This window comes from Myotis daubentonii, chromosome 12, assembly GCF_963259705.1.
Source record: "Myotis daubentonii chromosome 12, mMyoDau2.1, whole genome shotgun sequence".
In the NCBI taxonomy this organism is placed as follows: domain Eukaryota; kingdom Metazoa; phylum Chordata; class Mammalia; order Chiroptera; family Vespertilionidae; genus Myotis; species Myotis daubentonii.
This window is the reverse complement of record NC_081851.1, coordinates 60,551,854-60,565,033: the sequence shown is the minus strand read 5'-3', so window position 1 is coordinate 60,565,033 and position 13,180 is coordinate 60,551,854. Positions and strand designations below refer to the sequence as shown.

The 13,180-nt window shown below is 35.4% G+C and overlaps 1 protein-coding gene across 10 annotated transcripts in view; it reads right to left on the bottom strand.

Annotated features, from left to right (window-relative positions):
• Positions 1 to 13,180, bottom strand: part of MAP4K3 (mitogen-activated protein kinase kinase kinase kinase 3) — a 112,810-nt gene that overhangs the window by 48,136 nt on the left and 51,494 nt on the right. For 9 of the 10 annotated variants that reach the window (XR_009448001.1, XM_059660031.1, XM_059660037.1 and 6 more), the window contains exons 3-8: positions 11,254 to 11,344; positions 8,959 to 9,023; positions 7,266 to 7,321; positions 6,632 to 6,679; positions 4,318 to 4,360; positions 3,867 to 3,939 (exon numbers count right to left, since the gene is read on the bottom strand). Coding sequence is in view for 8 of the 10 variants with exons in the window: in XM_059660031.1 (XP_059516014.1) it covers positions 3,867 to 3,939; positions 4,318 to 4,360; positions 6,632 to 6,679; positions 7,266 to 7,321; positions 8,959 to 9,023; positions 11,254 to 11,344 (376 nt within the window). In the remaining 2 variants the exon portion in view is untranslated. Of the gene's footprint in view, positions 1 to 3,866; positions 3,940 to 4,317; positions 4,361 to 6,631; positions 6,680 to 7,265; positions 7,322 to 8,958; positions 9,024 to 11,253; positions 11,345 to 13,180 lie in introns of those variants that run through there. The other variant, XM_059660039.1, reaches the window with a different exon arrangement.

The window sequence follows — 13,180 nt, the reverse complement described above, 5'->3', positions numbered from 1 at the left end:
TCACTAAGTTGAGATCTACATGCCTTGATATCTGAAAAATAAGTATGCAGCATTTAAAAGGCCCATTTCTCCTCAGATCTCATCATCTCCTAGGAGCCTCCATCCCAAGCCCCTACTGATGGTTTGTTACTTTGCTACACTACTTCCTATTAAGGTTTGTAAAGCTTTACAACTACAACAGAACAACACATCCCAAATTGTCCATACCCAAATCTCTCTTCCTCCCCACAGCAAAATTCCAGAGACATAACATCTTGCAATATTCTATAATTTTTAGTTTTACCTCCTTACATCAATAAACTACAATCTGGCCTCTGACTGTTTTCACTTGACCAAAACTATTTACTGGGGCACCAAAAATCTCCATTTAGCACTTAACTCATATTTACTTGTCATTTTTTTTTCAGTTTTATTATAATGATGGTTAAGTTATCAAAGGGTCTAGTTTAAAAAAGATATTTATCCATAGACAAGCTGTCCAAACTATTATTTTTTGTTTCTTTTAATTTTCTTAGTCTGATTCTAATTATATCTGTATAAATTTATATTTGGCTAATTTAAATAATTCCATTCATTTTCAAATATTAAAATTTTCAAATTCTAAACAACAGTTTTGAAAATAACTGAGAGAGATATCTCAACTCTTTCATATCAAAATAGTGACTTAACTAAATAGCCTTACACATGCACATTTGTCTTCCTGGTAAGATTTCAGGAAAGTTAAGTAAGTCAGTGAAATTAGAAAAAAAACAAAAACATCCCCCACTAACTTTCAAACACTTGGTCTTAAAATCTTGTTAATCTTAAAGTAGCTCTATGAATATTCAAATTATTATCAGAAAAGTGAACATTAAAGTATGTCAGTTATTACTTTGTTGATGGCTACATTACAGCTAGCTGGTTCTTAGCCCCTGAGAATCCCAGAAAGGCTGTCACATTAGGGTTATAAACTTATAAAAGTTGGGTTGAGGTTGGAAACATATGTATTAGAAAATATGAAGTCTAAATAATGAAGTTAGTCTCCCAGATTCCTCCTTCCCGCCTTCAGGGCTCAGCAGTTGCTCCTTCCCCATTCCAACTGGATGAAGACCAAGAGAAATGGAAGAGAGGCTTCAGACTCAAAGGAAGCAGAAACAAAGGGCAGGGGTTGGGGGCAGCTGAAGTCTGAGTCTAGAGCAGTGGTGGGGAATGGCCAGCCCCGCGGGCAGTATAACGCCCGTGAAGTCATTTGGTCTGGCCCTGCCAAGCCATTGGGGCTGAGTTAATGAAATGTTTGACCAAATAGACCAGGCTAATTTCGGATGGCCTGCAAATGATGCTACTGTATAAATATCCAAATGGCTCCTGGCATAAAAAGGTTCCCCAGAACAATGTGCTCCCCCCCCCCCCATTCCCCTGTTTCCTGCACTTGCTCAGTTCTCAGTAAACACCAGGCTTACATGGTGCCTCCACGCATACAGAGCTATGCACCAGTTTTTAGTGCCTTGCTCTTCAATGTGAATCAGAAGGTAAGGATTACGAGTCATCTGAGGAAACCTCCATCATGAAAGGATGAAACTAAGAAGTTGGGAAAATCTTACAGAAAGTAGAATGAAGAATATTTTTTAAAGTAGTAGAAAATTTAAGAAAGTTAATGGATTAGTCTAAGTGGCCCAACATATAATGAATGAGATCCAGAAAGAGAGAGCAGGATAAAGGATAACAAAGAAATTGTCAAAGAAGTAATACAAGAATATTTCCCAGAAATGAAAGACATGAATCTCTTGATTAAAAAGTACAACAAATAATGTTGTACAACAACATTGTCTCTTGAAATGCCAAGTACAACAAATAAAAGTAAAAATGCCAGAAAACCCCAAAACATTCTGCGATACATCATCATGGAATATCAAACCACCAGAAATGATTCTAGGGGGGATGGGTTATATTCAACGACCATGCATCATCATGGCATCACACTTCCGTAGCATCAGAGAAAAGAAGCCTCTAGCGCAGTGATGGCGAACCTATGACACGTGTGTCAGACGTGACACGTGAACTCATTTTTTTGGTTGATTTTTCTTTGTTAAATGGCATTTAAATATATAAAATAAATATCAAAAATATAAGTCTTTGTTTTACTATGGCTGCAAATATCAAAAAATTTCTATATGTGATACGGCACCAGAGTTAAGTTAGGGTTTTTCAAAATGCTGACACACCGAGCTCAAAAGGTTCGCCATCACTGCTCTAGGGCAATTATTTCAAAAATCTTAATCTAAAATTCTAAATTCACCCAAATTTTAAGGCAGGTGTGAAACCAGACATGCAGTCTCAAAAATTTTACTCCCCAAATTTCTCGAGAATTTAGTAAAACATGTGTGAGAAAGTAATTAATGAAAGAGGAAGATTTGGATTCTAGGAAATGAATTTCCAAGCTGATGATGAAAAATTCCCAGGGAGAAGCTATGCAAAAAGACCTAGAAAATGAGCAATTTAGATTGGAATAGGAGGGAAGAGGACTCCAAAAAAGATCATTATAAGAAAAAAGGCAAATTTAAAAAAAGCGAAAACAAACAAAAATCAGGACAAATAATTTGATAGGCTTTATGATGTGGAAAATTGTATAGAGGCATGTTACAGACTGCAACATGTGAAAAGGTATAGAAGTCTCAGCCAGGGATTAAAAAAAAAAAGACTAAGCAAATTAAAAATGAATAAATTATTCAATATAGAAAAAACATTTCAAGGGAGCACATGCACTAATATAACAATTGACTCAGGAAGTACACTGCAAGGATAAGGCTGGATGATGATGAATGAAGAGAGCTAAAATCTTCACTTATCATAACAGGGTCTATAAACAACACCAGATAAAGCTAGAGATGGCAAAATACACAACTAGGTAAGTTTTTATAAGCCCTTTAGGACTACTTAACTTCTAAAATATACATCTACTTGATAAAAAGAAAAATTAATACAAAAAATGGTATGTATCATCTCCTAAATCTGGAAATGAGTCACCCAGGTTAGTGCCATCCCACTGCTGATGACTACGAGGGCATCAGGGGAGTCCTGGCACTTAAGCTGAATGGGGGGGGGGGGGGAAAGGAGACATATGTACTACTAGTTATAATACTTTAGACAAGAAAATAAAAAAAAAATAAAAAAAAGAATTCTGAGGTGCTGTTACTTCAAAGTAATGGTGTGAACAAGAAAGCTCTACACGTGTCTACCACCACTATATTCACAATGACTAAGAGCGTATCTAGCACATAGTAAGTGGTCAAAACCATTCATTGAATAAATTAATAAAAAAATTTTATGGAATGCTTAAAGAATACTAGCAGACAAATATGGCTAGAAAGAGGGATCTTGTGAAGGCAACTGGAAGCATTTAAGATTAATGAGGCAGACAGAGGTCACAGTGTGGAACACTCTAAATGCCAAGAAATACGTATTTGATCTTGTGTGCAAGCAAGATATGTCAAAAAGTCTTGAGCAAAGTGGTACTGTGAACAATGTAATGTTGGAAGACTAGTCAAAATATGGACTGGAAATGGGGGTGAATAAAGATATATAAAAACATCTGTGAAAATACATGAAAGGTAGAAGCAAGGGTTGAGTTTTTCCAGGAGAATTGGAAAAAGTTCCCTGAAGACATTAATCATTAGTCTTTTTCACCTTAATGAAATTAACATGGTAGAATATTCTTTGGCTATGTAATCCAGCCACAAGCATATATGCCTAAATTACTTAACTTGTTAATGAACTTCTTAATACTTTCATCCTAAAGTTTTTTATTATTTTGTCAATTTTTTTAAATGCTGAATTTAATAATAAAAAAAACACACCAAAAAGTTAATTATCAGTTAAAATACAATTACCAATATGGTGTACCAATGAAAGACTTCCGTTTGGCAATTGTAGCTGTTATCTGTGCAGATACTCCAAAATCAGCTATTAAAAAAATGAGAAACATTTAGAAAAGAAAACTGAAAGTAAGTAATATTTAAGGCAACATGAGAAGAATCTTTAATTATTATTTTCATTAAACTGTTTTTAATTATTTCCATTAAACTAATTTTGCAGAAATAGGAGATATTCTCAAATACCACATTAAAATTTTAACTTTAATGGACGAGCATTAAAATATTACAAAGTAGTCAGTGTATATCATATTCAAGTAGATTCCCATATATCCCCACATGAATCAAATGACAACAGAAGTCAAGATAAAGAAATTTTGATGAGAGAGGGCCAAGAAAATCTAAACAGGAAAATAGAAATTTACTAGTTTTGGAATAAATTTGCATGACAAAATTTTAATTTACTTACCCAATTTCACATGACCATTATCCGTTAACAGAATGTTAGCTCCCTTCAAAGTGAGAACATTTTAGTTAAAGTAAGAAACATTTTATCAGACAGTGCATATAATAACTGTATTTATTAAAATAATCACAAGTGGCAGCCTTAGGCCTGGAAATACTTAACATGTAAAGTATGCCCAATTAAAATGTTAAATTATTATAGTCACAGAAAAATTTACTATCTACTTTTTAAGCAATTTGCTTATGCTTACAAAATGTTCTGCCTTGCAAAAGCTGCTATTAACATAATATGAATGTAACTATGAGAGTGATATTAGTTTTCATCTAAATGTTATTTTCTTACTTATCAAACACTGTCACGGCACTTAAATGTCACCTTATCCTGCCATTTTCAATTCCTTGTATTATATTTTGGACCTAATTGCTATATCCTGTTAAAAAATAAAAACAAACCTCCAATCCATCAGTTGAACCAGTCAGTGCTGGTGTGTAAGACTGAACCTTGCTGCTTAGTATGTGAGGCTGTCTATCCTTAATATGTCTGTCCGGAGTTTAGGACCATTCAGGATACCATTAGCCACTGGTGCACACAATTAAAATGTTACCTATCTCCATGATTGTGAATAATAGACAATATATATTGGTCTGTGCCTCCAGTTCCTGGCACAAAGCTCCTGAAACCCTTATAATTTCTTCAGTGATAAGAGCACTAGGACCATCCTCTGTTCCAATATTTGGTCTTTTGCCCCAGTTCTTGACACAGCACACCTGAAACTTTGCATAATTTCCTGGGTGACAGGTGTGTCTGGTTCTAATGAAGCAACTCTAGGTGAACTCCTGGACGGCTCCTGGGTAAGGACTGGCCACTGGAAGACCAAGCCATGATTGCAAGCTTGGAATTTTCAGCCTCACCCCCATCCCCTGAAGAAGGGAGCAGTGCTAAAAATGGAGTGACTGATCCATCATGCCGATGTGAGGAAGCCTCCATAAAAATCCCAGTAGTACAGAGTGTGGAGCGCTCCTGAGTTGGTGAACACGTGTAGGTGCTGAGATAGTGGTGTGCCCTGGAGAGCGCATGGGAGCTCTGCGCCTCTTCCCACAGACCTTGCCCTGTGCATCCCCTCCATGTGGATATTCATCAGTATCCTTTTTTTGTTGCTAATCCTCACCCAAGGATATTTTTCGAACCCATGACCCTTTGGTGCATGGGCCGACACTTTAACTACTGAGCAACACTGGCCAGGGCTATCATATCCTTTAATAAACTGGTAAACATTAATTATGTCTCTGAGTTCTGTGAGCTGCTTTAGCAAATTCACAGAACCCAAGGATGGGGTCTTTGGAATCTCCACTCCATCCATAGCTGGTTGGTCAGAAGCACAGATAACCTGAGCTTGGGACTAGCATCTGAAATGTGTGTGTGTGTGTTGGGGAGGGGGGCTGCACAGGGGTGAGGGGAAGTCTTGAGGGGCTGAGCCCTTTAACCTGTGGGATCTAACTCAATCCAAACTGAGTTAGATTGTAGGGCATCCAGATGGTGTCACAGAGAATTGCTTGTTGTGGGAAAAACCCTCCCACTTTTGGTGACCAGAAGTGCCAGAAGTGAAGTGTTCTGCGTCAGCAGTAAAGGAGACTCACAGGAAAGACACAGTAGGGAAGAACTGGGTTTTTCACTATATGGAAAGAAAACAACCTGAGTTTCTTCCATTACAACGACTTAGTCGCATTTTAGCTACTTTTGCTTCTTGACCGAAGTTCAAAGATATGAACCACTTTATTTTCAATAAGCTCCAACTTCTGAAGGAGATAGAAATACTGTCTCCAAAAGGCATTGCAGGCTTTTACTTATTTATTTTTGTCTTTTCTGCAACTTTTATGTGTCTGCAACAAGCAGAATCCGAAGTAACCGCTTGAGCTAAAGCTGACCCTTTTCTGCAACTTTTAAATGAGCAAGCAAAAGTAAGCAGCCTCTTTAGTCCAGGGTGCCATCAATCATGTAATTATAACCTCATGGGGGAAAAATACCAGGAAACCCCTTCCCGCCCCAAACAGAGGTGGGAATAATAGAAGACTGCACATTAACCCACACTGTACACTCCAAAAGGGTGAATTTTATGGTAGGTGAATTGTATCACAATAAAGTTGCTATAAAAAAGTAATAAAACCTTTAAAAGCATTACTCAATTTTATTATAATAACATATTTCAGATAACAAATTCATCCAATAGAAAAATCCAGACAATTTTGGTCAACAGTTTGATCAGAGTATTTAAAAATGAAGAGAGGGACAATAGGTTAAACATATAATGTGTATGTACCTTTATATCTCTGTGCATTTTTCCTTTACTGTGAAGATAGTATAGTCCCTGGAGTTTCAAAAAAACAAAACACAAAAATTAACGAGATTTTACTACAGAGCTCTTTGGGATTTAAAATGATCCACTGAGTAGTATTCTCCATTTTTTATTTACTCATTACAGAAAGTCTTAAGGTAATCAATTTATTTTAATAAACAAAAGAATCAAGAAAATGAAAAAGGCAAAGTTCAGTTGGAACCATTAATTTTCCTAAGATAAGTAATTTTCACTAAACTCTACAAATAGTTTGAAATAACTTAAAAAGTATTTGTGCAATTAGGATCAGAATGAGTTTCAATTACCACAAGAATGCTTAATTTTCAAGCCTTTCTTTGATATTAAGAGGAATATAAAAACATAAAGTAACAAATCCACAGCACTTAAAACGTAGGAGTTCAAATTATCACACTGAGGGTTTGAAGTACTGATATGCAGATGTAACTTGGGTTTATTACAAAAACAATTAAAAATGTATTAATATTCAAGAGTTTACCAAACTAGAATATTTAATCCTACTTTACTTAACAGGTAATGCACAATAATTAAACATTAACTTTAATGAAGAATGTTACTTTTTAATTAGCATTGGATTTACCTGTAGTGTTTCTCGGCTAACATATGCAATTTGCAATTCTGACAGAGGTCCCGTTACTGTCAGAGAAGAAAATTAACATTAATAAAATTAGGCAAAGCATGTCTTTCAAAACTGACAATGTTTTATAAGTTCCATTAAGCAACAAGTTTAACATTTAATAAATAACTCTAAAATGTAAGCTCCATGAGGGAAGGATTTTAAATAATCTGATTGACTCATTGTATCCTGTGTACAGAACAGTGCCTAGCATGAAAAAGTTGTGCAATAAATGTTTATATAATGAATAAAAACCTGACATAGTCTCTGAAATTAGTTATAATTTTATACCTCACTAACCAATATTATTTCTTAAATATTATAAGAAAGCAAGCATGGCCAAAAGGTTTAGCTAGTTTTATAAAAAGCTTTTAAAAGATTGATGTGTTACATGTATTATGGCTCATTTAAAGTCAATATTTTCCCCCCAAATTTTTAACTTTATTGCTATAAAATTAATATAAGTTCACTATAAAACTACAATCAACAGAGAAGTTTGGAAAGTATAGGCCTCTTCCTTATTCTGCTACCTATAGTTTGGCCTATAGATTACTATACAATTTTATGCAGAGACATTTCATATAATATATGTATGCATCATACACAAAAGCATAAGTGGAATCATATTACACATACAATTCTGAAACCTGCCCTTTTCACTTATCATGGCCACCTTCCTGCATCAATAAGTAGCTTAATCATACTGTAATATTTGAAAAATATTTCTCCTTGTGCATCTATCCATTATGGAAGATATTTCAATTGTTTTCTCTTTTTCACTAGTCATCATTTTAGAGTAAAGAAATTCATTGGGAAAGACGATGCTGAAAATCAAATTCCAATGATGGGAATCTTTGCTAATGACTTAATACCAAGATATAGTGAAGTGAAACAAAATCAGTATTCTATCCAAATAGCTTTTTAACATTTCCTTTATTACAATCAGCCCCTAAAATTACATAAGCGGCCCCAAACTAGATATATGAGCTCAACTTCTATATGAAAAACTGAGAAAATTTTTTCAAAATATTTTCTTGGGAAAACTGACATCATGAATTACTGACATAATTTTATTTTACATTTATCAAAAAGCACACCTCCAGCAAAAGTATAAAAGCTACTCTACAATTTGTGACAGTAACCCATTAACAGAACTAGAACAGAAAAAAAAGACAGTAAAAATTGTTTATTTTACTTTAAAAGTCTTATATACTACTCCATTGAAATCCCAATGAAAAATGTTCTAATAATTTTTTAATTCCTCATTATCTAGCATCTAAGACAACATTCAATTGATGCTTCTTGAATACATGAGAGCAAAATCGACAATCTTTGCATTAATACTATTCACTTATCAACTGGATATTCTTTTGGCTTAGTATTAGTCATCAAGGCCTTTGCGTGTCTTCTATAAGTCTGAGTTTGAAATTTCAAGAACTAACTATATATAACATTCCTTCTATAGAATTAGCTAATAATTCAACTGCATATAGTTTTCCAACTTATAAAGCAAGTGCTCCTTTCATCCACATATATCTGAAATATCTTTATGTATCCAAACATACTTTGCTCAAAACAACATTAATGTTTTAATACAGTACATTACTTATATTAAGAAATTCTATTTAATCTCTATAAAATATAACTTTGGTCTTACCATGATAAATATCCTGTAAAGAGCCACCTCCACAAAACTCCATGCATATCCAAAGCTTATCTCGCCTATAAAGAGAAAATAAGCATGTACCACAGTTTCATGCTTAAAATTATTTGTGCTAACAAATATTTTAAAGTTGTATTCTATAATCTTGAGAAACCATATAAATACAATGTGCTAAGAAAAAAAAAAACTAATTTCTATGAGTAAATGAATTACCCAAGATTTTAATCCTTAAAATATACCAATTGTAGGATATAAAGATGCCATTAAGATGACCCATCCAGACGAGGGAAAATATCCCTTTAGTTAAAAACTTCCCTCCCCCAGTTTACCCATCTACCCGATGACAGTATTATAAAAGTTCAATGCTAATTAAAAGGCTCATGCCAAAATTATATGCAAGATTTCATCACAGAATGGCAATATATCTCTAATCACTTTCACAGCACTCTCATCAACAAAACAGATAAAATGTAAACTTTTTCCTTATATCTAAACTCAACAAAGATCTTTCCAAAATAATATGTTAAATCCTATCACTCACTTATCTTTAGATAACATTTCTCTCTCACACTTACATTGTAAGACAGCATAATCATATAGACATAGGAGAAATCATTTGCAAAGATTTAACAGATTATTCCTTTGTTCATTCCTCCATTATTTCATCACAAAATGTATGAGGAAATACATTATTCTTAGGGCAGAGATGGAATAGAAAGTATCTGAACTCAGCAAGCTAAGTTTAATGCAGAAGAAAGGCTCTGCCTTAATAATACGTCTGTCCTTCTCATCATTGCACTCACAATGCACAGAAGAATATCTGGCAAATGAATATTGTTTCATACGTGAACAAATGAGTGGCTGAAAGAATAAACAGATTAGAAAAAGGGTCAGCAAACTATGGCCAGTGGGCCAAATCTAGCCTGCTGTCTGATTTTATATAGTTCAGGAACTAAAAATGTTTTTTTATTTTTAAATGGTTGGGAGCACTAGGGGGGAACTTTCTAAACCTTCTCCCAACTGAATCTAGGTAGGTCATTCTGTCAGAAACAGTAACAGTAAAACAAAATGTTTGATGTGGTGATTTTAATATATTGAAAGCAATCAATTATTGATCTCATGAACTTAACTGATTTTAAGAGTTTTTTGTTTGTGCTAATATAGTAACTACCTGTACTGGGTTTGTTCCATAAAATACAAATTGATGCAGAAACTGTGTTCGGTTACTATTTGATCCACTGACTATAAAATAATTGTAAATTGCCTGTTAAAGAACCCATTTAAAACGTGTAACGGTCATTGATCTGGGGGGCAGAACCTATCCCTATGTGAACTGAAGTCTCCATTTACCCATCTTTAACCTTAATGAAGGTGGGCAATCAAAGCTGTCCCAGAGTGCTTAGAATCAAGAAGAGCTGGTCCCCATGGCTTTTCACAAGCCCGAGAGGGGACAAGAATCGCCCAGCGTTTTCTACGTGCTGTGCCTACATCTGAAGGGTTCAAGTGTTTTGTGCATGGATCATGAGAATGGGAGCTACAAGAAGTTATATCCTTATACATCCGATAATATATCAAAACACAACTGAATAGTTTTTTAAATACATAAGAAAACATTCACTGATGCTCCCTTTGGAAGGAACCTTATAAACCAGGTCGCAGTATTGAACTCAGTTGCATATAGAAATGAATGGAAAAATGAGATTTGACCCCGAGGTCATCCCCTCTGGAATATGACCTGGGGAACCTGGCCTGGTCCTGCTAAACCAAAATAAGGTGGCAAATTCAGTCTTTCCAAATTCATTCAAAGACCTAGAAAAAGAAGAAGTCAATGAAATAATTATAGTTCCTAGTTCTTTGGACAAAATGAAGGAAACAAATGATGCAATACTCTGAGGCTAAAAGCACAAAAGAAAAGTTTCTAATAAAAATATAACAGGAAGAAGTGATCCTGACTTTCTAAATTCACCCAAGTCTAGAAGAAAGGGCAACAGAATGGCGTATTTAGAGCTCTATTCTACTACAGGGAGACTAACCATAAAAGTAATTTTTTTTCTGTCAGCTTCCTCACTGAAACCGCATCCAGAATTCCCAAGAGTATAACAGACAACTGCAGACTCTCATATTAGTTACAGAATTAGCATAAACAGATCGTAAGTAAAAATTCCATTCATATAATCCTATCTTCAAAGCATGAAAGAAAGTACAAAACATGGACTAGAGCTAACTTTATTTTGTTAAATGTACTAGGTGCTGGAATCATGATCGCTTTTCAAAAAGGAGACAATGTACCTGAGATAGCTTCCAAAATAAGCAACAATATTTGGGTGTTTACAGTCTTTCATCATAATAATTTCTTGCTGCACAACTGCAAAGTCTTCACCTAGAATTAAAAAAAAAAAAGCATGTTGGATTATTTAATAGGGTTAAATAAGTTCAAAAGTGTTCATTTATTTCAAAACATAATTAATGTTATTGATAATACTTTTAATGACAATTTCAGTCTTTGTTTGACAGAAAGTAAAATACAGTGACTAAAAGCACCTACTCTGGTCCCAGACTTTCTGGATTCAAATCCCAACTCTGTCCTTTACTAGGCTGTGTGAATTTGGATAAGTTATTTGACCTCCCTGTGCCAATTTCTTCCTCTGTAAATGGGGATAAAAATAATTGCCTGTTGTGGGCCATCTGGTAACCCAGTACTGCTAGAGTATAGGCCTCTTGGCCCACAAAGAACCTGTGGAGATACATTCAACACACTCAGTGTATTAGGGCTCCTGCCCTAACTTCAAAAAGGATTAATTCTTTGTGCTAAAATTACATTGTTATTTGGTAAAAAGGAAAAAGTAATGTCTATTTTCTAGTGAATTATCTGATGATTATTTCTAAGGCATAATAGTAATAACAGCAAATGCTTATATAGCGCTTACTGATAATTCGCTAACCCTAACACAGGAACCCCAATACCCCGAGAGTGTCAAATGTACCTCCACAGGCTCTTGTGGGGCCAAGAGGCCTACACTCCAGCAGTATTGAGTTGTCAGGTGGCCCACAAACACAGGCTTAGCCTGTATTCCAAAGCCTTGTTCCAACTGGGCTGAGCCTGGTCAGACTATTAGCAAATCATCTCTCTTCTCCTACTCCCTCCTGCCCAAATTCTTCAAAATAAGATCTGGCAATGCTATAGCAGGGTCACATGCCGTGGCTCCTGAATGAACACTTGTCAGAGAGAGAAAAAGAACTGCAGTGAATGAATGCAAATGTGGTGAGCCAGAGACCATGCAAAAAGAGAACAAATAGAGGTGCTTACATTTTAATCAAAGTAGCTTTGTATCACTGTTCCAGTTTTTAAAGTATTACATGCTTGAAGAGCCTGATTAGGTGTATATTAGGCAAAGTAAAAAACAGAAGTCTTCCAAAGTATCCCTCAAAGACATTTCTGGCCTTGGTCTTTTCCTATTGCAAATGTACCAGGGTACGGAAGTAGCCCAACCATGAACCATTGGACCCAATATCAACCCACCTCACTGCCCCGTTACAAGGAAAAAAGTAACGGAGAACAGACTGTATGTCAGGGTCTTAATTTCTGCAATGAAGAGGACACAAAATCGAAGACCTCCAAAGGGAGAATAGGAAATTTTTATGCCTCCAAAATTTCAGAAGAAAATCACTGGACTGAAATCCTCTTCTGAGTTCAATTCCCACCATGAAGAATCCCAGATTTTTGGTACATTAAAAGAAATCCAAGTTAAAAATAATAAAGTCCAAATGAGACTAATACCAGTTTTCAGGACTATATTAAATTTTTTGAAAATTCTAAATTTTGCTTTCTCACCTGCCTCTTAACTATATTTCCCCCCAATCTTGTGAAAGAGTTACGCGAGATCCAAGTTGACCTAGTCAGAGTGAACTCTAGGACTTTAGTTTGATGGTCAGATAACAGTTCTCTTTCCAGGGGTAGCCCTGAGAGTTTAGCAGTCAGCGCACAACCTCAAAGGGAACCAGCTTTAGAATAAAGTTGATCTGCAGAAAACACTGAAGAGAAACAGGAAGGAGGAGGAAAGCATATGATGATGTAATTGCGCTACCTCAGCTGCCTCTAGATACACCTGTATCTATATATATAAAAGCCTAAGCGACCAAACAACCAAACGACCAGTCAACCGGTCCCTATGACACGCACTGACCACCAGGGGGCAGACGCTCAATGCAGGAGCTG